Source organism: Dipodomys merriami, unplaced genomic scaffold (genome assembly GCF_024711535.1).
Source record: "Dipodomys merriami isolate MVZ:Mamm:240054 unplaced genomic scaffold, mDipMer1.0.p SCAF_78, whole genome shotgun sequence".
Lineage (NCBI taxonomy): Eukaryota > Metazoa > Chordata > Mammalia > Rodentia > Heteromyidae > Dipodomys > Dipodomys merriami.
In genome coordinates this window covers 5,974,464-5,998,507 of record NW_027206379.1, presented here as the reverse complement: position 1 = coordinate 5,998,507, position 24,044 = coordinate 5,974,464, and the positions used below count along the sequence as shown (strand labels likewise).

Sequence of the window (24,044 nt, the reverse complement as noted above, 5' to 3'; positions counted from 1 at the left end):
CGGCCCCCGTCCCCGCGGCCCCCACCGCGTGCCCGGCAACCGTTGCCAGGGGGCGGGGCCCGGCCCGGCGCCCGGGCTCATGAATATTCGGGTGTATTCAAATGAGGCCCCGCCCCCGTTGCCAGGACGCCCGGGTCCGCGGCCGGAAAGAGCCCGGAGTGGAGAAAGCACCGCAGCTGTGGAGGGGGCCGGGGCCGCGACCCAGGGTCAGGGCGCCGCGGCCCGCTCGTCAGGTGAGAGCCGGGCAGCCCCTCCCCGCGCCCCCGGCGCCCGAGGGCGCCTGGGCTGAGCACCGGGCGAGGGCCCGGCCGCCGGGCCACCGCGGGCCCTGCCGGGGCTCCAAGGGCGCCATCCCGAGCGGCCTCCGGGCGGGAGGGCGGCCTGGCCGTCCCGGGGGCTCGGGCCGCGGCCACGGTCCGGAGAGCTGAGGAGCCCGAGGCCGCCCCTGCGCCCGGCCTGTCGACCCGGCTCTGGCCTTCCCGCTTGGGGCCCTTGGGGACTGACGAGGGTGGCAGTGCATGGCTTTCGGGAGCCGTGTGTGCGTGTGGGTGTGTGCGCGTGTGTGTGCGTGTGTGTGTGTGCGTGTATGTGTGTGCGTGTATGTGTGTGTGCGTGTATGTGTGTGTGCGTGTATGTGTGTGTGCGTGTATGTGTGTGTGCGTGTATGTGTGCGTGTGTGTGTGCGTGTGCGTGTGGGTGTGTGCGCGTGTGTGCGTGTGGGTGTGTGCGTGTGTGTGTGTGCGCGTGTGTGTGTGCGCGTGTGTGTGTACGTGTATGTGTGTGTGCGTGTATGTGTGTGTGCGTGTGTGTGTGCGTGTCGGTGTGTGCGTGTCGGTGTGTGCGTGTGCGTGTGTGTGTGTGCGTGTGTGTGCGCGCGCGTGTGTGGGTGTGCATGTTTGCGTGTGTGTGCGTGTGCGCGCGTGTGCGCGCGCGTGTGTGTGTGTGCGCGTGTGGGTGTTTGCGTGTGTGTGTGTGTGTCGGAGATCTCTAATCTCTGTCCTAAAATCCCAAAGCCTTTGGGCTCAAGCATTGGGGCCTAGCTGTGGGCAGGCCCTGACCCTGGCCAGCTCACAGCTCTCTGCCGCCTGGGGCTGGCAGGCTGGGTGGAGGTGACATCTTCCCAGGGGCACACGGATCCTCCTGGGAGCCCGAGGCGTTGGCAGGTGGCAGGGAAGAACGGATCTTGGAGCAATATGCAACTGAATAGGAAGGACCAGAATAAGGAGTCAAAAACTAGATGGAAGCTGGGTGCTGTTGGCTCACACCTGTCATCCTAACTACTCAGGAGGCCCAGATCTGAGGATCATGGTTCAAAGCCAGCCTGGGCAGGAAAGTCTGTGAGACTCTTATCTTCAGTTAACCACCTAAAAACTAGAAGTGGCACTGTGGCTCAAAGTGGTAGAGTGCTAGCCTTGAGAAAGAAAAAAAAAAAGCTCAGAGACAGTGTCCAGGTCCTGAGTTCAAAAAGCCCACAACTGACCAAACAAAATAAAAAAATGGGATGGAGGTGACAAGGTGGCCAAGGTCAAAGGATGGTGGTGTTGAATGTTCTGGTCAGAATTTTAGCTACGGGGGGGGGGGGGGGGCGGCGTGGAAGGGATGGGACGGGGAAACAAAGGAGGAGGCTACAATGCTTGATAAGAAATGTACTCATTATCTTGCCCATGTAATTGTACAGTATTTTCACAATAAAGAAATAAAAAAGAATTCTAGCTACAGGCTGAGAATGTGGATCAGTGGTAGAGCGCTTGCCTAGCATACATGAAGCCCTGGGTTCAATTCCTCAGCACTACATAAGCAGAAAAAGCCAGAAGTGGCACTATGGCTCAAGTGTAGAGTGCTAGCCTTGAGCAAAAGAAGCCCAGTGACAGTGCCCAGGCCCTGAGTTCAAGCCCCAGGACTGGCAGAAAAGAAAAGAAAAAAATTCTAGCTACAGCCCAGAGCTCCTGAGTCTAAGGTCTAGGGCACAGCACAGGTTTCTGTGTCTTTCAGGAGCAACAGCCAGGGAGCCTAGTGCAGGTGAGCAGTGTCACCCCAGGTAAGCTTCTCCAGAGATCTGCAGAAGGGCTCTGAGGGACAGGGTGCAGAAGAGGCCGGTGTACAGGAGATGGTTCTGAGCAGCAGACCCAAGACATCCTTCTGGGATGGAAGAAAAGTAGGATTCAGATGAGGACTTGGTCCTCCTTTGCACAGGGCTCCGTGTTCCTCCAAATCTGCTGGGCCAGGTCCCCTGTCAGGATGGTCACAAGTGCACTCAAAACCAAGCTCCAAGCCAGCAGCCCAGCCTAGGTGCCACTGGGCCCAGTGACCTGACTATGACTGTCACCATCCTCTCTCACAGGTGTCACCCGTGGACTCATGCTGCCTCCTTGCCCGGATGTTTGACCCACAGCACAAAGCAGCTACCTTCAGGTGTGGGGTCCGCCAGTGCAGAAGGGGGTAAATGGAATGCCTGAGACCCTGATCCTGGGCCCAGACTCAGACATCAGGAGGAGAAGAACCCACAACCCAGGGCCTGGGGCATGCCAGGAGCCTGTCAGCAAAAGTATATTGCTGATCACAGCAGGCAACTCATTCAGTACCCTAGCTTCACTGGGGCCCCAGATGGCCAGGCCTGGAGCCAGCGCTCACTGTGAACACCAAAGTAAACAAAGACAGACACAAAAGGAGAATGGGAATGCAGGCAGGGGGCTCTAGGAATCCAGGACGGGAGATTCTGTGTGCCAGGCCCTGTCAGGGTTGTGTTGGGGTCTTTACTGGCCACAGAATGGAAGCTGGAGTAGAAGGTAGAAGGCCCTGCCTGCTTCCTCTCCTGGCAGGTTGGATGTGGATGGACCCAGCCTGGGATGGATCCCCGGGGCCTCTGCCTGGCACAGTCAATGTCCGGGTACGGGAGCTGAGCTGGCAGGGCCAGCACAACCCCTCCCCACACAGCAAGGGCTTGGGCAGCCATGGGAGCATCCACAGGGAGCAGCTAATGAAGGAGCACCTGTCTCCTGCCCGACTGGTAAGTGTCAGGGGCCAGGGGCTCAACAACGGGGGTCTGCATCCTGAGTGCTGATGATGTCCAGCCCGCCCTCATCCCAGCCCCTGCAGCGAGGTGCCCTCCATCTTTCCACCTTTGGGACCCTATATAACCCAAAATATCAGCAATCCCAGGGTCTCAAGGCCTGAAGGAGGCAGGAATTCCTCATGTACTTGCTAAGCCACTGTCCTCAAACAGAAGACCCTCCCCCCTTCCGTGTGAACTTCACAGCACACACACACACACACACACACACACACACAGAGGCCCAAAGTGCTGGGAAATAGGAGATCTGTGTGTGAGTTCCTTGTGGGAGTGTCTCCCCCAGAAGTCTAGGGGTGCTCCAAGCCCCGTCCCCCATCCCTGGGCCACAGTTCCTATTCCCAGGCTCAGCTGACTGGGTCCATAGGCTCACTGCAAGTGGAAGCTTTTCAAAAATATGGAGTGTGATCTCACTCACTGTTGGACCCGGCCCTGAGCCTCAGAAGTTTGCATAGAACCTATCTAGACAACCTTGCATTTAGTACCGAGGACTTGCCTCCTACCCACCCCGGGGAGATGACCAAGCCCAATGCTGGTACCCCTAGGACCCCTCAGAATAAGATCCAACCTGCCAGTACAGGACCTTCAGGACTTCTACAAGGTCCCCACCAATCCCACAACAGGTAGGGCCAGGGTCCTGGAAGGCCTTGCTTTCATCTGACACAAGCAAAAAAAGGCCTCATCCAGAGACCCAGGGCTTCAGGTAGAGTAGTCAGCCCCACCGCTGCATGTGTAGGCATGCTGTCAATGGGTTCAGGTAGGTAATGGCCAGGTGGTACTCAGTAGGCTGGGTTCTGGACTCTAGCTGTATTGTCGGGTCTTCCAAAGGTTCCATCTGAAAAACCAGCCACTCCAGGGGCAGGCTTGGTTCTAGTGTCTCCCAGCTGGTTACAACCTCCAGATACATGTTCACCCAGGTTCCACCAGCCAAGCTGTCATGACCAAGACCAACATAGGTGAGGCAGGGGACATTTACTACTGGTGCCGGGGGCACCGGTAGAGTCCTGCAGCTTGGAGCATGGAGGAAGCTGTTGGGGAGTGACTCCGTCTTATCTCTGCAGCAGGCCCTGGCCCAGGTGGATGACCTCCAAATGGTGCGGGTGCTGGAGATGTGTGTGGACACCCGTGAAAACAGCCTGGGGAACTTTGGTGAGAGCTTCTGAGTCACAGCCATCTCAGGCCACCATCACAGCCCTCACCTCTCTGTTTTGGTTGTAGAAACCAAGCCAGCAGGCACCCTGGACAGCATGTCTCTTTCCTTACGATTGTCCCCTGGCACTGAGCAAGCACTGGGCAGACGTGGGGGTGTTAGCCTGTTATCCATACTTCAAACTGCCCTCCAGGACAGCCTCACCCAAACACTGGCACACAGCACAAAGCAACCACTGCTATAACAGTGCCCCTCGAAACAACACAGCCCAGTGGTAGGGGCTCCCAAAGCTTATTTTGAAATAACTTGAAATGTAAGCACTTACAGGAATGGCACAAAGATCTCCATGTGCCCTTCCCCAGATCCTCCATGGTGGTGGACCTGAGGCCTCGTTGTTCTTTCCCTTACACGCATGCACACGTGCACGCACACACAACAGGGCAACTTGCTTTTCTGATCTGTTGAGTCGTGGATATGATGTCCCATGTCAATTAATTCTTCAGTATGTATTTCCTAGTTGAGAGGGATGTCTCTGAAATGCAGTGCCATGATCAAAATCAGGAAATTACACAGATATGGGACTCTTATCTGTGCCACAGACCGGTTCAGATTTCACCAAACAACAGGAAAGATTCTTGCTGTCCAGGATCCTTGTGGGTTTTGTTTTCATTTCTCTGGTTACAGTGAAACTAAATCTGCCCCACCTTGGTTTGTCTTGCTTTTTTTTTTTTTTTTTTCTGTTAAATCCTTAACAGGCCAGTGTAGCGAGCCTGTTAGGTCAGGGACAGCTTCTCCCCCTCCAGCCCTGCTACCAGGCCCAGCTTGCAGTTCTATGCTGCACTTGTCCTCTGGTTCAGAGACTGTTTTCCAGGAACGGTACCCCACCCAAAACATCACTGAGAACTCGGGCTTCCCTTGGGACTGGGCCACGCTGGATGGTGACATTGCTGAGAATAGGTGTTGGTACTGTGTGCTGACACAGACTGCCACGGGGCCGGTGCCAGGGGCAGACAAGGGAGGGCCTGGCTCCCTTTCCCAGCTTAGTCCTGCAACTCATGGGCCTGTGGCCTTCCAGAGACAGCCTTTATAGTCCTACATGTGCAGCAGCCCCCACAGAAGACGGGCGGCAGAGGGCTGCGGGCAACCCCTCTCAGTCTGCCTGTCCCGCTGTGGCGTAAGTAAGTAGCTGGTGAGCACACCATCCCCTTGGCATGGACACATTCCTTTTGGAATTGGGGGGGGGGCGGGCAGGTAACCATGGGAGAGGAGGTGACTGAACAGATAAGTGGGCAGAGGGTGAGCCAAACCCACTTCCTCCTGTGGCCCACAGGAGTGCACCTCCCCAACCTGAGCCAGCTGAAGCTGAATGGCAGCCGCCTCACCTCCCTCAGGTAAGTGCCGGCCTCCCCTGGGAGGGCAGGGCTGGAGTACAGTGGGGATGGTAGTGAACTGAGGCCAGAGGGCCTGGCCCTTGGCTGGCTACCGCTGTCCCTGGGAAGCCCAGTGCCGCTCCACCCTGCTGACACCTGCAGACATTCTCTGACAGGCAGCAGGGTCTCCCCTGGGTTGAGGCCTCTCCTGCTGGTCCCTGCAAGAGACTGAGGCCAGGTCCTGGGTCCCTGGCTCCCAGGGCATCCTGACCTCTAGCCATCCTGTGGGCTCTAGCCCCCTGAGCTTTTCTCACCTCCATAGGGAGGACACTTGCTACACATGGCTGATGCACGTACCCAAGGCAGTCATGCCAGGTCCTGTGTCTGGCAAGCCAAAAAGTTCTCACTGAACCCCGCAAAAGGGGTTTCTGGAGGACATGCTAAACCAACCAAGACGGTATCTCACATTACAGTCCAGGGCATCAGCCACACCATGAGGCCAGGAGCTATGGGAGGGGAAGAGAGGGGGCTGCTGACCTGGAGAGAAGGGCCTGACCCTCCTGGAGGCCTGACCTCAGGCCAGAGCAAAAAATGCACCTTCCTAAACACAGACTCGACTGTTGAGGAGGCTCAGCGCTTTCACAGCAAAGCTGTGTGTGTATGAGAGAGAGAGACAGAGAGAGAGAGCAAGAACAAGAGACACAGAGGAGAGAGATGGGGGAGAGAGACAGACAGAGGCAGAGCGAGCGCGAGCATATCATGTCAGACTTGAGTTTAGGATTTGGGGACTGTCCCTTAGATTTTTTTCACACAAGATTGGCACTCTTATCACCTAAGCTGTAACTCCACTTCCAGCTTTCTGCTTGTTAGTTGGAGATAGTCTCATGTACTTTTCTGCCTGGGCTGGCTTTGAACTGTGATCCTCACATCTCAGCCTCCTGAGTAACCAGGATTATGGGTGTGAACCACCAGCACCCAGAACCAAATCTTTTTTAATAATTAGCTCTCATTGGACTGGAAAGAATCAAGACAAGAGAGTAACAGACTACGTGAGTGATTTGAGCAAAGGGAAAAAAACATCTTTGGCTTTATGTAGCAAGAGTCTGGAAGCATATGGCAAAGTAATCCCAGTCAAAATTCTAGAAAGTTCTCCAGCTGAGTTGGGCTCCACGTACTATATCTATTTATTTCTAGGTAATTAAGCAACTTCATGTTAAACGTTTTCTTGAATTTCCTTACTTACATCAAAGAGAGTTCAATCAAACATAGCAGGTCTGGACGTGGAAGGTGTTTCCCTGGCAGCAGCCCCCAGAGCAGAATCAGGAGTAGGGCTCATCTGCTGACACGGGCAAGGCCCCACATTCAAACCCCAACATCCCGAAAGAACGGCAGCATGTATTCAATGTCCTGCACTGCTGTCCTTGCTGGGGATGTCAGGCCTTGCTCTGGGCACAGTGAACGAGTTTTCCAGGTAGATGTTGTTTTCTGGTTTCTTTCTAGGCATTTTTGTATATTCTGGGTACATTTTAGACTTTACTCAGTGTGCCACGTCAGCTTCAGGGTGTCCTCCACTTAAGCAGATTCCTTTGTTGTAATTGGTTAGAGATAAGTGTTTCGTGGACTTTCCTGCCCAATCTGGCTTTGAACCATGATCCTCAGATCTCAGCCTCCTGAGTAGCTAGGATTACAAGTGTGAGCCAACACAACCCAAGACCTCACACCCAGTCAAACAACAACAAGCAGATGCAGCAAACATCCGTGAGAGGCGTACTCTAGAGCCAATGGACACAAACTCCAGCCTAGGAAGGTGATTAGAAAAGCCATTTAAACCAATAAATGAAATAAATGCTGACCCTTTGTAACTGAAGGACAAATACTAAGTAAACACAGAGTCAGGCAACAGAAAATTTAAAATCCCTGGTCTGGGAACATGGCTTAGTGGTAGAGTACTTGCCTGGCACGCATGAAGCCCTGGTGCTGTGGCTCAAGTGATAGAGCTCTAGCCTTGAGCAAAAAGCAGCTGAGGGACAGTGCCCAGACCCTGAGCTCAAGTCCCAAGACTGACAAAAAACAACAAAACAACAAAAACAACAGAAACACCTACCAGACGCATGGTAGATGAACGTAACCAGGGGGACTTCTGAGCTGGAGTAGAGCTGAAGAAGGTGCCCAGCAATGGTGGTTATTCACAAAGCCTGAGTGTGTGGTGAGGGAGCATTTGCCCAAGGAGGGAGTGCGTAGCCCAGCACCACGGTACCTGCGTGAAGAGCATCCTACAGGGAACAGGACTCCTTACGGTCCCCAGGTGTGGATGCTGGCGATTCTGGTTGTAGCAGGGACTGATGGGAGAGGATGCACTGGGCAGCAGGTAGGGTAGGGCCGGGCTAAGCCATTCCCCAGGGCCAGACGGACAAAGTTGGAGTGTATTTTAACCATCTGAGAATAGGAGATCACAGCAAGGGGAGAAGGTCTGGAGACTTCCTCAGCTGAGGTGGCCAGAAGGCAGCCGTCACTACCGCTGGCACCTGGAGACAGCATGGATGACGGCTTGCCACCAGGTCACCTCTGGCTAGACAGGGCTCTCCATCTAAGGACTGCCCCGACCAACCGACTTTTTTCCACAGAGACCTAGGCACCTCTCTGGGCTGCCTGCAGGTGCTGTGGTTGGCCCGCTGCGGCCTGACTGACCTAGACGGCATTGGCTCCCTCCCGGCGCTGAAGGTGGGCAGGTGGGCGTGTGGCCCCTGGGGGAGGAGTGGGTGACAGGATCTAGCCCTGGCTAAGCCCCCCATGTGGCCCCCAGGAACTCTACGTCTCCTACAACAACATCTCGGAGCTGAGCCCACTGTGCATGCTGGAGCAGCTGGAGGTGCTGGACCTGGAGGGCAACAGCGTGGATGACCTGGGGCAGGTGCGATACCTGCAGCTGTGCCCACGCCTGGCCACGCTCACGCTGGAGGGCAATCTGGTGTGCCTGAGGCCAGCCCCCGGCCCTTCCAACAAGGTGTGGGTGCTGGACGCCCAGCCAGTGTGCGCGGGAGGGGCCTATGGCCAGGGACCTCTGTCCACGTTGCCCTGTGGCTCGTCTTCGCTGAGCTTGAAGGCCAGGCAGCATGCTCTGCCTGGAGCCACCGCACACACCTCCCCCCATGGTGCACCTCAGTAGCTGCTGCTTGGCGGGGGGGGGGGGTTGAATCGGGGGACCTGCTGGGCCCCGCAACCACCCAGGGCACAGTGGCCGCTAAGTGAGCAACAGCCAAGTTCAGGGCAGGACCCAGGTTGAAGGACAGCACAGGACCAAGGGCACATCCTAAGTGGGCAAAGACCCATCCCAGATGGCAGTAGGTGGGGCCGCATGTCAAGGCCCTGGCCCCTCGGTCCTGATCCATGGTGGTGTAGGGGGGAGAGGGGGGAGCTCCAGGACACAGCTGGCCTCAAGAGTCCACTGGAGGGCTGGGAAGGTGGCTCAGTGGTAGAGCGCTTGCCTTGCATGCCTGAGGCCCTGGGCTCGGTTCCTCAGCACCACATAAGCAAAAAGAAAAAAAGCCGGAAGTGGCGCTGTGGCTCAAGTGGTAGAGCGCTAGCCTTGAGCTGAAGAGCTGGGGGACAGCGCCCAGGCCCAGAGTTCAGGCCCCACGACCGGACCCCCCCCCAAAAAAAAGCCCACTGGACCCAAATCTGCTGTCCCTCTCGCTCCTCCCTGCAGGCATTCCAAGGCTACAACTACAGGGCAGAGGTGAGGAAGCTCATCCCCCAGCTGCGTACCCTTGACGAGATGCCTGTCACACACACCAACCTGCCAGACACCCAGAAGCTGAACCAGGACTGGTTCATGGTGAAGGAAGCCATCAAAGAGAGCAGCCTGCTGGACAGTCTCCTGCCCCGGCTAGGTAGGGCGTAAGTTTACTGTAGCCCCTGGCCCAGAAGAGGCCTTCAGTAGCCACTGAGGCTACAGACAGCACCCAAGAGGATAGGCCCCATCAACCCGAAACCTCTCAGACGCATCACTGCACGTCAGACCTCCCAGCGTGACCCGATCCCAGGACAATGCACGTGAACCCCAGTTCAGGACCCATTCCCAGGACAATGCACGTGAACCCCAGTTCAGGACCCGATCCCAGGACAATGCACGTGAACCCCAGTTCAGGACCCGTTCCCAGGACAATGCACGTGAACCCCAGTTCAGGACCCATTCCCAGGACAATGCACGTGAACCCCAGTTCAGGACCCGATCCCAGGACAATGCACGTGAACCCCAGTTCAGGACCCGTTCCCAGGACAATGCACGTGAACCCCAGTTCAGGACCCGTTCCCAGGACAATGCACGTGAACCCCAGTTCAGGACCCGTTCCCAGGACAATGCACGTGAACCCCAGTTCAGGACCCGTTCCCAGGACAATGCACGTGAACCCCAGTTCAGGACCCGATCCCAGGACAATGCACGTGAACCCCAGTTCAGGACCCGATCCCAGGACAATGCACGTGAACCCCAGTTCAGGACCCGTTCCCAGGACAATGCACGTGAACCCCAGTTCAGGACCCGATCCCAGGACAATGCAGTGAACCCCAGTTCAGGACTGTGTCCCCACGGGGTGCCCGCGGGGCCTGCATTTGCAGAGAGGGGAAGTCCGCAGCGGAGGGCCTGTCTGGAAAGATAGGGACCTGAGAGGCAAACCTCAAAACAGGGCCTCTGAGACTGAAGCAGGCCAGAGACCTCTAGTTCTGTTCTGGACAGATCACTCCCCCGGAGCCACCCTGCAGAAACTTGACCCAGTGCTGCCCCTGGCAGAGACCCCGCCCTGGTCCCTGTCTCTGCTGGTCCCGGGGGGACCCCCGCCTGAAGACCTGCTTCCTGAGGACCCAGCCCCAGGAGACCATGCCAGCAACCTCACCCACGGTAACTGATCTTCCCCAGCCCAGAGCTAACCCTACTGCACCTCCGCTCCAAACCAGGCACAGACACAGCCTCTTCTTCAGGTGCCTGGCAAGTCCTCTGTGGGAACCCCACCAAAGGCCTGCGAGAGCGTAGACACCAGTGCCAGGTACATCCTCCCCACACCCCCAGGTGAGCCGGGGCGCCAGCCCTCCCACAGCGCCTCCCCGACGGGGCCCCTCCCCCTTCCCCCACAGCCCTTCCCCACCCCAGCACAGAATGGACCATCACTCAGGGCCCCAACATCCACAGTGGGCCAGCATCCAGGGCTCTGCCCTGCACCCATTCCAGGGCCAGGTCCCCGAGCCAGTCCATTTTCTCCCTGGGCATGGTTACCCTGCAGCAGCTGCCACAGCTAGATTAGACCACCAGCGTCCATCCCAGGACCTGACCCTGCAGGCAGTTGTGATCTGGATGTAGCTTTGGGCCAAGAGTGACTGGTGCCCCTCCTCTGTGAACCCCACCATGGTGACCTGTCTGGTGTGGGGGCACAGGGATGGGGGTTAGTTTGCCTGGGTAGCTCCTGGACCTCCGTATATCCAACGTAGCTGACATGGGATGTGGAGGCCAGTGGACCCCCTGTCTCTCACACGTTTGGAACTGGTCCAAGGCGGACATGCCTACAGCCCCTCCTCCCCATTTCAGTACCCTCCCCCATAGGAAGGTGTCACAGAAGAAAGGGGCTGAAGCTCCGAAGGACCCCCTGAGGGCCCCTGGAGAACAAGAGGACCTGTTTGAGCCCAAGACCTCCCCCAGCCCTCCAAGCCTGACCTCAGGTACTCCCCCAGAGGCCAAGAGTACCCTAGCCTTGGATGAGCACATGCCTGCTCAGCCCCTCCTCAGCCGGGCTGGGGAGGGGCTGTAAAGGACAGTCCTGTCTTGGGGGAGGGGAGCCAATTCCAACCAATTCCTCACACATGGCACCAGGGGACCTGGAGCCACCTGGGCTAGATGCAGGAGGGACAGGTGTTCCCCTAGAGGATATGGGCTGAGCGCAGTGGGCTAGATCAAAAAAGAGCCACCTAATGGGGTGCCAAGTGGCCAGGGCAGGCTCTGAGCTCAGGAGTGCAGGCAGGGGGCTAGGGGGTGAACCTGAAGTCTGTTGGAAGACCAAGGCAGGGCCACTTCACCCCAGCAGGGCCTGTGCTAGACTCCGGGGTGCAGAACTAGGGAGCTGGAATGGGAACTGGAGGGAGGAGCTCTCTCCAAGGTCACTGGCTTCAGGAAAAGCCCTCACCTGCAGTAGTGGGCAGACCTAGAGAGCAATGCTGCAGGTATGAGTAACAGGAGCACGGGCCTAAGGGTTGGCAAAGAAATCCTCTCTGAAGGATGGACAGAGGACAAAGCAACCAAACCTTCGCCCTTCTATCGGCTGGCTAGTGTCTGGGCAGATGGGTGGGAAATGGCCCTGAGACAGTCAGACGTGAACAGCTGGCCAGATGTGAGGGCGAGCAGGAGAGACGGCAAGGGTGCCTGGGCCTTCCACTCCAGTTACCAGGCCCAGGGGACCAGCGGGCGACCCTGGCTACTGGCCTCCAACTGCCCTGTGGCCAGGCCCACAAAGCCAGAGCCCAGACTTTGGGTGCTCTTTGATGCCCAAGAGCTAGCCAGTCCAAGTAGTAGAAGTCATGGGACTGGAGTCCCACGGAGTCACCGGAGTCTAGTCATGGGGCTGGAAGAGAGGAAATGGGACAGAGAGGTGTGTCCGGGGGAGGAGTGTTACCACCTGTGCGGCCGTGATGACCACGGAGGCCTCTTTGCCCGTGGTGCCCCTCCCCCAGCCTGCCACGGTGTCCAGGCTGCAGGACAAGGTGTGGGTAGGAACCTCCCACCTGGCGAAACCTTTGTCTGAAGGGCTTCTCTGACCTGCTCTTCCCTTGCTTTCTAGGGCTTTCCAGGACCTTGTGCTGTCACCTGATCCCTTCTCCTCCCAAGTACCCAATGCCACCTAATTCAGACCACAGCTCTCCCGGGGCATCAGACCTGCCCTTCAGGGGGCGCAGGCTCCGAGCCCTGGGCAGTATGGGCCCCACCCCTATTGAGAGGCCTGGCCTGGGTGAAAGGCTGGCTACAGCCACTGCCCTGAGAGCCCTGGAGGTGTCCTCAGGCCCCGGCCCTCGAATCCAGGGGTGTCCAGACACAAACCCAATAACAGATCCAGCAGCCAGGCCACCAGGTCTCTGCTGTCTACCTCATCTAAATCCTATCCCTCCGGCCCATTCCCACCCTTAGTCCCCCCCACCCTGCCCCACCGATGGGCTTGCCTCGGTAGGAGCTGAGAGGTGCCCAGAAGATCTTGAGACCACCACAGGATTCTGGCCTCAGCATCTAGTGGACGTGGGGATGGGAGGTGAGCCTGGTGCTGGAGAGGCCCCTCTTGGCGGAGTGACGTCCAGGACTTGGGACAGCCAGGGCATCCGAGTTCAGACCCCAGGTTAGGTCTGAGGGGAGGCCCAGCTCCCCACCCCTCCTAGCCCACTCGCCCTCCCGGGGGCCTGGGGCAGAGGGGCAGGCCTGAAGAGGCCTTGCCAGTGAGGAGTGGACGGGCTGCAGTAGCTGGACTCTGCAGGTCCCCCAGGCTCTGTGGGACCTTCTTTGTTGCCCACGGTCCAAGATGCTCACCCTAGACCTCCAAGGGCGCACCTAGCACTCGGGAAATGGTTCTGTCCTCTTGTAACAGTCAAATCACTTTCGACTCTCAGGTGTTCAGAAATGCTGTTTACTTTGTAGGCAAAGTTGGTTCAATAAATTATGCAGCTGGTACTGCCTGCCTGGCCAGACCCCCTCCACCCTCCAGCACACATCCTCAGCTACATCCTCCAGCACACGTCAGTGGTGATGGGTGGGCAGCTGAGAAAGCGGAAACCGTATTTGCTCTCAGCTGTGCTCTGCACAGACAAAGCCACCATGGGGCAGCTCCGGTCTACACTTTTCCGGCATACCTGCAGAACAAGCTGAGCATGAGCGCCAGCCCCGAGGAGGAGCTGGGCCTGAGGGCCACCCAGGCCGGCCAGGCAGACCGGGAAGAAGCTGGGTGGGCGGGAGTACTTACCCGGAACCTGTCCTCCCTCCTACTCAAACACTTCTCGAGGGGCAGCCCGGCCTCTGTGTAGGACAGGACGGAGTGGAGTCAGGCTGGCCAGCCAAGGTCCCTGGGGCAGAGGGGGTCAGGCCACCCTCGCTCTGCACCTCATGCTCACCAGGGACGGTGGGCGGAAGCTGCTGTACCTCAGTCTTGGTGCCCTCCCGCTGTGCCGGACCCTTTCCTGGGTGACAAGGCTTGCGAGTGCTTAGCTGTGGCAAAATGCCCCAAGTCCTGGTGGAACCGGGCATCTTGGTCAACCTGGGAAAGGGATGGGACCGGCAGGGTGCGCGAGAGTTCAGAGCAAGTTCAGAGCAGTGTTTCTGGCCGTGGCCGGGCCTAGGGAGCTGAGGTGCTCCTGGGGAGCGCGTGGAAGACAAGTTTTGCTGGCAAGCACCAGACTGAGGGACTCACACCCACCCCAGCTTCCGGCGTCCGGCCCTGGACTCCTGCACTCTGCCCTTGCACATGGGTAGAGGCCGGCGCTGCTGTTCCTGGGTGTCTGTCCCAAGTCCAGCCTCGGAGAGAGGGAAACAATCGATAGACCAGTCCATGTTGTCCTCAAAGGTTCTGGAGCCCAGGGTGGCACAGTGTGGGGCTTGGTGTTCACTGAGGACCTTCGGGGCCAGCAAGGGCACATCAGCGACCCCTGCCCTGCCAGGCGTGCCCAGCCCTTCCCGACTGGGACCAGCACTGACCTGACCCTCAGCATTCAGGAGCAGCGTTACGCAGCCCTGGCTGGAGTGGAAGTAGAAAGGTTCCTGGCCCAAGAATAGAGGCGGCTGCTTCTTGGTGCGGCGAGTCCCCTCACCCCACACCTGGGAACGGCACGGGACGTTGGGGGAGGAGCAGAGGGCTGGGGTGGGGCCGCACGGGCTCATGGACAGGGGGGCGCACCGTAATGTGGTGTCTTGGGGCCAGCAGGGTGCCAGGTGGGAAGCGGAACATGCACACTGGGAAGTTCTGCACCAGCTGCTGCAGCAGGAAGCCGCCCAGCTCCACAGTCTCCTCTTGGGACTGGTTGAGGATGCGGACAAACCTCTCCCGGCAATTCACAGCTACGATCTTCAAGCAGCAGCTATCCTGGCTGGGGCAGAAAAGGAGTGCCAAGGAGGTGCCCTGACCCGAAAGCTGCCCACCGGCCGGTGTGCCGATGGCCGGGCAACCCCCTCACCTCAGCTGGTACCCAGAACCTTGGTAGTCAGGGTCCACATAGGGCTTCGGGACCATCTTGCTGGGGTGGCCCAAGTGCGGTTTCTGGCGACCTACGGCAATGAGTGCTGTCAGGGAGCAAGGCGCGCAGGTGCCGTCTGGTGGGAACAGCACCGTATGAGGCCAGCCAGGCCTGCAGCACGTAGGGTCTGCCTGGCGGGGAGCAGGCCTGGAGAGGTGGGGAGTCCTACCTGCGCCACCTTCTGTGTCTCTGCTGAAGCTCTCGCTCCACGTCTGGTTCTGCTCAGAAGACAAGTCTGGGTACCCGGGCACCTTCTGCCCTTGGGAATGCAGGACCGGCTGGCAGTGGTGGGGGTCAGCGTTGGTGCCCTCTGAGCTGCTGGAGCGTACCACGGGCAGGGAGCCCCACTCCAGGCTCTTGCCAGGCCTCTCCGGGTGCTTGTCAGGGGAATCCAAGCTCCAGGAGTCCAGTGAAGAGGGCGGGCGGGGCTGGATCTGCCTGGGGCCACCTTCTGCTCACTGGGTGCCCTGGCTGGCAGCCCCGCCCTCATCCAAGCCCACAGCATGGTAGCAGTGGCCCAGTGGGTCCTTCCCTTCATCTTGAACCCATCCTACAGATTTAGTTCTTCCAAGGCTTGGAAGGACTAAAGGACTTGTCTAGGGATACTTAAAGATCGAAGGAAGCCTGACTTACTTCTGCCAGGCCAAGCCTTCCCCCTTGCCCTGGCCCCTGGGGCTCCCAGCCCAAGGCAGTTAGTTACTTCTGCTCCACACTGGACGTGATGTTGGTGAGGAGATTGGGGAACCGACGGGCAATGCTATTCCAGTCCACGTCCTCCAGCCGGAAACCCTGGGCAGGAAAGCAACAGGCACGTGGCTCCCTACCCAACAAGTGGAATGCCCCTTGCCTCCAGCGGGGGGTCCTGCTCACCTCCCCAGTCTGCTCATTCTCCGAGACGTCACTGGGTTCCATCAGGGTCTCCGCAGTGATCACCTGCAAGGGACACAGGCCAGGGGAAGACGCCTCTCCCCCGGTGGCGCCCCTCCCTCGACCTCATCAGCACCTTCTGCCAGGTGGGCAGGAATGCAGGTCACATGACTCCCCTTGACCAAGGGCAACGAGGAACCCTAACAGAAGCACTCAACAGAGCAGCACGATGACCCCCAAGGACGGCCGGGAAGGGGCCCGGGGGCTAAGCTCACTTCCACGCTGCCGGTCTGCGACCGAAGTATGCGGCCCACCCAGGAGGAGTGGGCCAGATGCAGGAGGCATGACTTCTGGAAGTTCTGTAGCTCATCCTCCAGCTGCTGCACCATGTGGAGGGTCTGCATCAGCTGCTTTTCCAAGAGCTCTTTCTCCTGCTCAGGGGAACTGTCTGTGAGGAGCCGCCTGGTGTCCTGTTCCCAAGACCAGCCTAGGCACCCTTGCCAGGGACTGGCCCCGCTCCCCACGCCCAGCGCCTCACCAGCCGGGCTTGTTCTTTTTGCGCTTTGAGATCCAGAGTCAACTTCCGGACCTGGTTCTGCAGGAACTTCTCCTGAGTGCAAGGGCTCCTGGGAAGAGAGGCAATCTCATCTCAGCAGGCCCCGCGTCAGGGCCAGGCAAGCTCCTGAGGGGCCAGCATCAGAGCCTCTGGCTTGACTGCCATGGCACCCTGGGTGTGGGCCAGGGCTTAGGGTACAGTGCAGCAGGTTACGGCAGGTTGTACCCTGTCAGGTTTGAGGAGGGGTCCACATGCTCCGGCTACACTTACACTTAGAGCGTAGTAACTCAGAGCGCAGGGTTCCCTCATCTAGCAAGGACTAGTGCTAGCAATGAAGGTTGTCAAAGTGCAAGTGCTAGAAACAAAGAAGTGCTAGCTCAGCAGTTGGGGTTGGGGTTTGACAGAAACCAGAAGCTGGGGAACCCAGAGGCTGGCTTGAGCGGGGGATGTCACTGCTGACCTCTCCCGGGGGATCCCTGCCACCTCCTGTAGGAGGCGGCAGTGCCTGTCATTCTGGAGGGCCGACCGCAGCGACTGGATCTCCACTTCTCTCAGTTGCCACAGCAGCCTCAGGGTCCGGGGGTCCAGGGCCTCAGGGGACAACCTGCAATTCCAGTCCCTGCTGCTTAACCAGCCTGGTCTTCCGGTCAGCACAGGAGGCTGGCCACCTGTCCTTCCTGTCCTTACTGCAGGTTGACAACTGGTGGTTGACTTGTGGTGTCCTGGGAATGGGAGGGATTCCCTTTGTCTGTAGGTGTGTCCACTGGAGGCCCCACATCGCTGCTGGCCGGCTCTCCATCTGCTGGCACCGGGGGCACCTCCTCCTCTTCAGACTCTAGGGAAGATTCTGGGGCCATGCTCGATGTTGGTCAGGAGCTGGGAGGGAAAGTAAGCTCAAGTTTATCCTTGTATCCCAGGTATGGGCATCTCATGGAACTCACATGGGCCGGAGAGAACTGAGTAGCGCTACCAGTTCACTAGGGGTCACTGAGGCCCACATGTATGTGTCCACCCCATTGGACAGAGGGCTGCTGGTCACTGAGAGTCTTCATCTGTTTCAGGCCGGGTGGCAGGTCATTTCCCTGGCGTCATGTTCTCAGTGTGTCCACCAGCTCTCTCCTCTTTGCCCCCCAACCCTCATCCTAGAGCAAAGGTCAGAGGTGCTGGCACTCTGCCATGACCTCACTCACATGCCCCCAGCCCAAGGGACTCACCACCAACACCCACCTGAGGCTTGAGCCGTTAGCAGGCTAGGGAGGGATGGAGAGGTGGGTTCTATGCAGTTGCCATGGGTACCTGCATCCAGAAGAAGGGCTGTTTGTTAACAGAAGCTTCCAAGGAGACCCAGTCCTAGAGCCATGAATGGGTTCTGGGCCAGCCCAGCCTAGAAGTATAGGGAATGGTCCACTGCCCAGCTAAAGACCAGAGGACCACATAGACACCTGAACCCTTCCCTGGTCAATGGTGACTGGTGGACTGGGGGCTCAGGGGCTGTGCTGGCTAACAGCAGTGAATGGTAGACTTGCCAGTCTGAGGCCGCAGTGGTCTAGGACCGCGTACCTAACCCAGAAATGGAAACTTCACCTTCCCTCCCCATCACCACACCCCCTGGGCTGCCTCAGTGGCGGTCCATCCCAGGGAGCCCTAGGGACAGTTCCTTTGCTCCAGGATCAAAGTGAGGCCTAGAAGTGGGGTACTCCAGTCTTTGTGTAGCGTCCAACTTGGTGCTTTCTCTCACACCTTCAACCTTTGCCACTTTAGGTTTCAGGAGGGGCCTTATGGGGTGGACACACAGGCCGCCGCGCCCCCTCCCCCCACTTCCACCTGATTGGGGCAGAGCAGATAGCCAGAGGCCTGGGATTCTCTCGCCAGGATGGCAGGGGAGGTGGAGGGGCAGCTCTAAGTGCCACTCAGTGTGCAGAGGCCTGGGCCAGCCTGCGGCTCCCGAGGGCACTGGGCCCCACTGGGGCGGGATGGAGCCTCAGACAAAGAGCCTGGGGCCTTTGTCCTAAGCAGCCTCAGAGGGTACTCCTCCCCCATCATGGCTGCAGCGCCCACCAGCCCTGCCCGGCTGGGGAGGGGGGGGCTCCCTCCTCCTCCCTGCCCGGCTGGGGGGGCTCCCTCCTCCTGCCCAGCGCGGGGGGGGGGCTCCCTCCTCCTGCCCAGCGCGGGTGTGTGTGTGTGTGTGCTCCCTCCTCCTGCCCGGCTGGGGGGACTCCCTCCTCCTGCCCGGCTGGGGGGGCTCCCTCCTCCTGCCCAGCGCGGGGGGGGGGCTCCCTCCTCCCTGCCCGGCTGGGGGGGCTCCCTCCTCCTGCCCAGTGCGGGGGGGGGGGCTCCCTCCTCCTCCCTGCCCGGCGGGGGGGGGCTCCCTCCTCCTCCCTGCCCGGCTGGGGGGGCTCCCTCCTCCTGCCCAGCGCGGGGGGGGGGCTCCCTCCTCCTGCCCGGCTGGGGGGGCTCCCTCCTCCCTGCCCGGCTGGGGGGGCTCCCTCCTCCTGCCCAGCGCGGGGGGGGGGGCTCCCTCCTCCTGCCCGGCTGGGGGGGGCTCCCTCCTCCTGCCCGGCTGGGGGGGGCTCCCTCCTCCTCCCTGCCCGGCGGGGGGGGCTCCCTCCTCCTGCCCGGCGGGGGGGGCTCCCTCCTCCTGCCCGGCTGGGGGGGGCTCCCTCCTCCTGCCCGGCGGGGGGGGCTCCCTCCTCCCTGCCCGGCTGGGGGGGGCTCCCTCCTCCTCCCTGCCCGGCGGGGGGGGCTCCCTCCTCCTGCCCAGCGCGGGGGGGGGCTCCCTCCTCCTCCCTGCCCGGCGGGGGGGGCTCCCTCCTCCCTGCCCGGCGGGGGGGGCTCCCTCCTCCTGCCCGGCGGGGGGGGCTCCCTCCTCCTGCCCGGCGGGGGGGGCTCCCTCCTCCTGCCCGGCGGGGAGGCTCCCTCCTCCCGCAGGATCGAAGCCCCCCCCATCCGGAGGGGACGGGGTCGGGGGGGGGGGTCCCAGACCCACAGGGCAGTTCAGGACAAGACGGGGCGGCTTTGGCCCCGCCACCCCTTGGACGCAGGACCCCAGCCCAGCGCTCCCTCGCTGGCGGGGCGGGGTACCCGTCACACCGGAAAGCTACTGCGGAAGTCGGCGGGCAAGCGCGACCTCACACCGGCGCGGAGACGCGGCGGACGGCCGCCGACGGCCGCGGACCGGCGCTTCCGCGTTGTTCTCGGGAGGTGAGCGGGACCAGCCCCGCCCCTTCCTGCAGGCCCCGCCCACACCTGGGCCGGGGGCGTGGCGTCGAGCCAGGGGCGGAGCTAACGAGGGCAGCCAATGGGCGCGGGTGTGGGGCGGTATCACTGGCCACAGGGCCACGGGTGCGCGGTGGGGTGGGGCGAGCGGGCCGCCGGCCAATGAGGCTGCGGGGCTGGGGCGCGGCGCGGCGCTAGGCAGCAGGTTGCGGCCGGCGCGGCGCGGCGCGGGAGCGTCCTGGTCCGAGTGGCGGGCGAGCGCCCAGGTGAGCGTCGCGCCGTCCCCGGGCCTCCCGAGCGCGAGGCGCGGGGCCGGACGGCGGGACGCGTGGGAACCGCGCCGAACCTGAACCGACCGCCGCGGAGCAGGGAAGTCGGGTGCTGCGTGGTGGGGGAGTCACGAGTGCCCGCGGCGGAGGGAGAGCTCGAGCCGCAGGCCGGCGGCTGGGCCGGGGCGGCAGCGTCCGCCCCTCCGGGCGTCTCCACGGTCCCGAGCCTCCGAGGCGCGGCCCCTCCCGCGGGGGCTGTTCCCGCGGCAGCGAGGGCGTCCTGTGGGCCCGCCGGTGCCCTCGGTGCCTGGGCACGGCCACCTGCGGTGCCGCCCGCGGGAGGGGCCGCGCCCTCGGGGCAGGTGACGGGAAATCCTGGACCCGGTTAATGATTCCTTCATTCCTGGAGTGGGGTGGAGCTGGGCCGGCGAGGGGCTGGACGCGGGAGGCCGCCCGGCTTCCAGGGGACACCACACTGAACCTGTTGCGGGGCCGCCGAGGCCCTGACCTCGGGTCTGTGCCCTCCCCACAGGACAGGTATGATCTTGGAGCTGGCCGCCATGGAGCTGAAAGTGTGGGTGGACGGCATCCAGCGGGTGGTCTGTGGGGTCTCAGAGCAGACCACCTGCCAGGAAGTGGTCATAGCACTAGCCCAAGCAATAGGTAAGTACCTTGGAGGCAGAGAGACTCAGCGGGTAGGGCAGGAGCCTAATGGTCGCTGACCCTCCCCCTTCAAGGAGGGGGAAACCGGGTCCTGATCGCTCTGGTTCTGACTCTTCAAGTAAGGTAGACCGAGTCAAGGACACAGGCTGAACCTTTCTCTCCTCTACAGGCCAGACAGGCCGCTTCGTGCTCGTGCAGCGTCTCAGAGAGAAGGAGCGGCAGCTGCTGCCACAGGAGTGTCCAGTAGGTGCCCAGGCCACCTGTGGACAGTTTGCCAGTGATGTGCAGTTTGTCCTAAGGCGGACAGGACCCAGCCTGTCTGGGAGACCCTCCTCAGACAGATGTCTGCCCCCGGAGCGATGCCCAGTTCGTGCCAGCCTCCCCCCAAAGCCAAGAGTAGGACCTGGCCGTGAGCCCCGGAAAGCACTGACCTTCAGTTTGGGATGTCCCAGGCTGGCTCCCAATCCCCTATCCCCTGAGCCTACAACCCCATTAGCACCCACACCGGGCACCTTTGCAGACCTGCAGGACCTAGAGGTCAGAGTACAGAGGAATGCCGAGGAGCTGGGCCATGAGGCCTTCTGGGAACAGGAGCTTCGGAGAGAGCAAGCCCGGGAGCGAGAGGGCCAGGCTCGCTTGCAGGCCCTGAGTGCAGCTACTGCCGAGCATGCGGCCAGGCTCCAGGCCCTGGATGCTCAGGCCTGTGCCCTGGAGACCGAGCTTCGGCTGGCCACAGAGGCGCCTGCGCCTCCCTCGGCTACAGCATCTGCTACAGAACGCCTGCTCCAGGACCTGGCAATCCAGGAGCGGCAGAGTGTGGAGGTGCAGGGTAGCCTGGCCCTGGTGAGCCGAGCTCTGGAGGCTGCTGAGCATGCCCTGCAGGTGAGCCCAGGAGACTCAGGCCCTGCTGCCTCCCTGTCCCATACACAGGCCAGCTTGGGGGTCTGGCAGAGGGTCAGATTAGCAAGCTTGCTCTGTGGGTTGTGGAGCTCCATGGTCGGCCCCTGAGAGTTCTATGTGCTCCCAGGCCCAGGCTCAGGAGCTTGAGGAGCTGAACCGGGAGCTCCGCCAGTGTAACCTGCAGCAATTCATCCAGCAGACAGGGGCTGCCCTACCACCGCACACACATCCTGACAGAGGCCCATCTGGCACAGAGGTTAGCGTGGTTCTGGGGAAAGGCAGAATGATGGGGGCCAGGCCCAGCTCCCAGCTGACCTGCTTTCCTCACAGAATCTTCTGCCTCCAGCCAGCGAAGAGGCCCTCCAAGGAACCCCCCAGAGTCATGTCTTAGTGCCCAGCCTGAGTCCTGAGGGTATGTCTGCCAGCCCCCCACCTGTGGGATGGACCCTTCCCGGGCCTCAGCCTCCTCAGTTGTGTCTTCCCACAGCTTCCCACATATGGCAGAGCTCCTGGAGGTAGCAACTCTCGCCCAAGTGGGGCTGGCTGAAGATAGATGAGCCAGGATAGCTGGGATGAGTCGCCTGGACAGCAGGACAGCAGGCGTCTGTGGCCACAGAGGATTCCGTCCACGTGCAGTGCGAAGCACTAGTGTCCTGGGGCTTCTGCTTCAGGAAGGTGGAGTGCCGCAAGCACAGCACCCTAGCCCTTGCCAGTTGACAAGTCCCCTGGAGAGGCTTGGGCCAGCTCAGAACTCCCCTGCTCCCAGGGCCACTACTCCTTGCCAGGGAAGGGCAAGTATGGATACTATATTCGCGCAGTGGTCATGTGCCTGTGGGCAGTGTCCTTCACTGTGTGCGTGCCACCTCCCCTTCCCTACCCCAACACTGAAACAATAAACTACCCAAAGTGCCTTGAACGTGTCCCAAGACAGTGCTGTGCAGGTTCTGTGAGGCCTAGAACTTGAAGTCTACATAACAGCCATGGTGGAGTACTCTGGACGGGCCACTGGGATCTGGGAAGGGGGTGCTTCAGGAACCAGAGCTCCCTGGGATCCAAGCTGGGACTTCCCTAGTTGTTTTGCCCTGCGGGTCTCTGAGACCTTTGTCATCTCCAGACTTATGAAGGCCTGCCAGCTCAGCTCTGACCTGGGTTTTTGTCTGGACCCCACTCCAACCGGGCTTCCTGAGTCTGTCTGGCCTGCACCCCATACAGCAGCAGGAACTAGGGATGACAGGACTACAAGTAAGACCTGCCCGGCAGGTTTGCTGAGAACTTGTGGAGGCTGGTTCCTGGATCCTGGGTCAGGTCCTGGGTTTCTGGGCTGGCCAGGCCCTGGGAGCCTTCCGAGGAGGGTATGGGCCCTGAGTGGCCAGGGTCTGTGCCCTTTCTCCTGTGGGAGTGCACAGCCCCTAGTGGGATTCCAGCTTTGAAATTAGGGTAGGGCGGCTTCCTTAGCTTAGCCCAACCACTCCCAGCCCAGGGCCTCTCCCAGCCCTGGCTTCAGGGGGGCGTGGCATGGTCCTAGCAGCTAGAGCTGTGGCTAGGCTTAAGATTTTTTTTTTTTTTTTTTTTTTGATAAGCAGAGCCAGGGGAGCCCCCAGGCTCTGGGCACCCAAGGGTGGTGATGGAGACAGGAAGTCACCTAGGAAGCTGGAAATGGCCCCTCCTCCAAGGCCAGAGCCACCAGGAACCTACTGCTGTGGGGGCATGGAGAACAGAGTATTTACCCGAGGCAGGGTGGAGTGGGGAGGGGCTGGGGCCCAGCAGGCAAGGCCAAGCACGGGGTCACACAGAGTGCAGCCCAAAGTGCAGAGGCTGCTAGGGCTGGGCACCTAGCTCCTCCACCCACCACAGGAGGCGTCACACACACTCTGGGCACCAACCTTAAGCCCCCTAAGCACATGGGCTAGAGGGCACAGTGCCAGGTGGTGTCCAGAGACCACCTCACACCAGGGTTCAGGCAGAGGAGGTCACATCTTTCCTGAGTTTTTTTTTTGGGGGGGGAGGGGTCCGGTTGTGGGGCCTGAACTCTGGGCCTGGGCGCTGTCCCTCAGCTCTTCAGCTCAAGGCTAGCGCTCTACCACTTGAGCCACAGCACCACTTCCAGCTTTTTTCTTTTTGCTTATGTGGTGCTGAGGAATTGAACCCAGGGCCTCATGCATGCAAGGCAAGCGCTCTACCACTGAGCCACCTTCCCAACCCTCCTGAGTTTTTATCCATCTTCCCTGGCCCAGACTAGAAGCAGGCAGAGCCAGCATGTACCAGGTGCTGTCCAGCCTGCGGTGTGGCATTGACTGGCCCTGAAGAAGCTGCAGAGCCCTGGTCATCTGTGATGTGGGAGGGGCAGAGCCCCTCAGCAGCTGTTCAAGGTGAACAGAATCCCACACCGTGAGGAGGTGCCACCCTGCTTCGTTCAGCTCACGAAGCCTTGGAGATGCTGAAAAGTTTAGTTTTAGTTTGAAACTTTTATTTAGAGACAATGGTATGAGTTGTGCTGTGCGAAAGTAAGGAAAAGGGAGACGGCTCTCTACACACATCAGGTCTCAGACAGAGCAGGACCTAGCCTTGCTAGCGGGCCATCTCCCTGATCAATGCCTGGAGGGACCCCAGCACCTTTCATTGTGGGGAGGTCTCTGCCCCTCCCTTTGCCTCACCCAGCCAGGCTGTGCTGTGTGTGATGCTGGGGTCACTCTGGGCCTTGACCCCGAGGTCCAGCTCGGAGTCACCAAGGCCACAC

At 60.3% G+C, this 24,044-nt stretch overlaps 3 protein-coding genes across 15 annotated transcripts; 2 read left to right on the top strand and 1 right to left on the bottom strand.

The window, feature by feature from the left end:
• The first annotated feature begins 120 nt into the window (after positions 1-120).
• Positions 121-13,358, top strand: LOC138818785 (leucine-rich repeat-containing protein 56-like). Of its 7 annotated transcripts, none has more exons than XM_070009899.1 (13): positions 121-233; positions 1,993-2,038; positions 2,342-2,439; positions 2,820-3,007; positions 4,129-4,216; positions 5,548-5,608; positions 8,212-8,308; positions 8,391-8,591; positions 9,294-9,477; positions 10,323-10,484; positions 10,565-10,652; positions 11,166-11,296; positions 12,409-13,357. In XM_070009899.1, exons 4-13 carry the CDS (start codon positions 2,825-2,827, stop codon positions 12,750-12,752), a joined length of 1,539 nt encoding a protein of 512 aa, XP_069866000.1. In that variant the 5' UTR covers positions 121-233; positions 1,993-2,038; positions 2,342-2,439; positions 2,820-2,824; the 3' UTR covers positions 12,753-13,357. The 7 variants fall into 7 exon arrangements, with proteins under 7 accessions (XP_069866000.1, XP_069865996.1, XP_069865997.1 ...); XM_070009895.1 differs by having other exon boundaries at positions 1,993-2,019; positions 2,342-2,412; positions 12,409-13,356; XM_070009896.1 differs by having other exon boundaries at positions 2,342-2,412; positions 12,409-13,356.
• LOC138818784 (lamin tail domain-containing protein 2-like) lies at positions 13,206-19,459 on the bottom strand. Of its 5 annotated transcripts, none has more exons than XM_070009888.1 (16): positions 19,350-19,459; positions 17,487-17,555; positions 16,947-17,135; positions 16,720-16,863; positions 16,242-16,329; positions 15,979-16,134; positions 15,707-15,769; positions 15,537-15,625; positions 15,006-15,274; positions 14,777-14,912; positions 14,500-14,689; positions 14,301-14,420; positions 14,023-14,219; positions 13,721-13,863; positions 13,573-13,625; positions 13,206-13,462 (listed from the first exon to the last, which is right to left on the bottom strand). In XM_070009888.1, the coding sequence occupies exons 3-16, from the start codon at positions 17,114-17,116 to the stop codon at positions 13,331-13,333; spliced, it is 1,950 nt and encodes a 649-aa protein (XP_069865989.1). In that variant the 5' UTR covers positions 17,117-17,135; positions 17,487-17,555; positions 19,350-19,459; the 3' UTR covers positions 13,206-13,330. The 5 variants fall into 5 exon arrangements, with proteins under 5 accessions (XP_069865989.1, XP_069865991.1, XP_069865990.1 ...); XM_070009890.1 differs by having other exon boundaries at positions 13,721-13,836; XM_070009891.1 differs by having other exon boundaries at positions 13,207-13,462; positions 14,777-14,867.
• Positions 19,402-22,223, top strand: LOC138818786 (ras association domain-containing protein 7-like). Of its 3 annotated transcripts, none has more exons than XM_070009902.1 (6): positions 19,402-19,460; positions 20,277-20,407; positions 20,577-21,289; positions 21,435-21,563; positions 21,638-21,719; positions 21,795-22,223. In XM_070009902.1, exons 2-6 carry the CDS (start codon positions 20,284-20,286, stop codon positions 21,824-21,826), a joined length of 1,080 nt encoding a protein of 359 aa, XP_069866003.1. In that variant the 5' UTR covers positions 19,402-19,460; positions 20,277-20,283; the 3' UTR covers positions 21,827-22,223. The 3 variants fall into 3 exon arrangements, with proteins under 3 accessions (XP_069866003.1, XP_069866002.1, XP_069866004.1); XM_070009901.1 differs by lacking the exon at positions 19,402-19,460 and adding an exon at positions 19,700-19,741; XM_070009903.1 differs by lacking the exon at positions 19,402-19,460 and having other exon boundaries at positions 20,200-20,407; positions 21,654-21,719.
• The last annotated feature ends 1,821 nt before the right edge of the window (positions 22,224-24,044 follow it).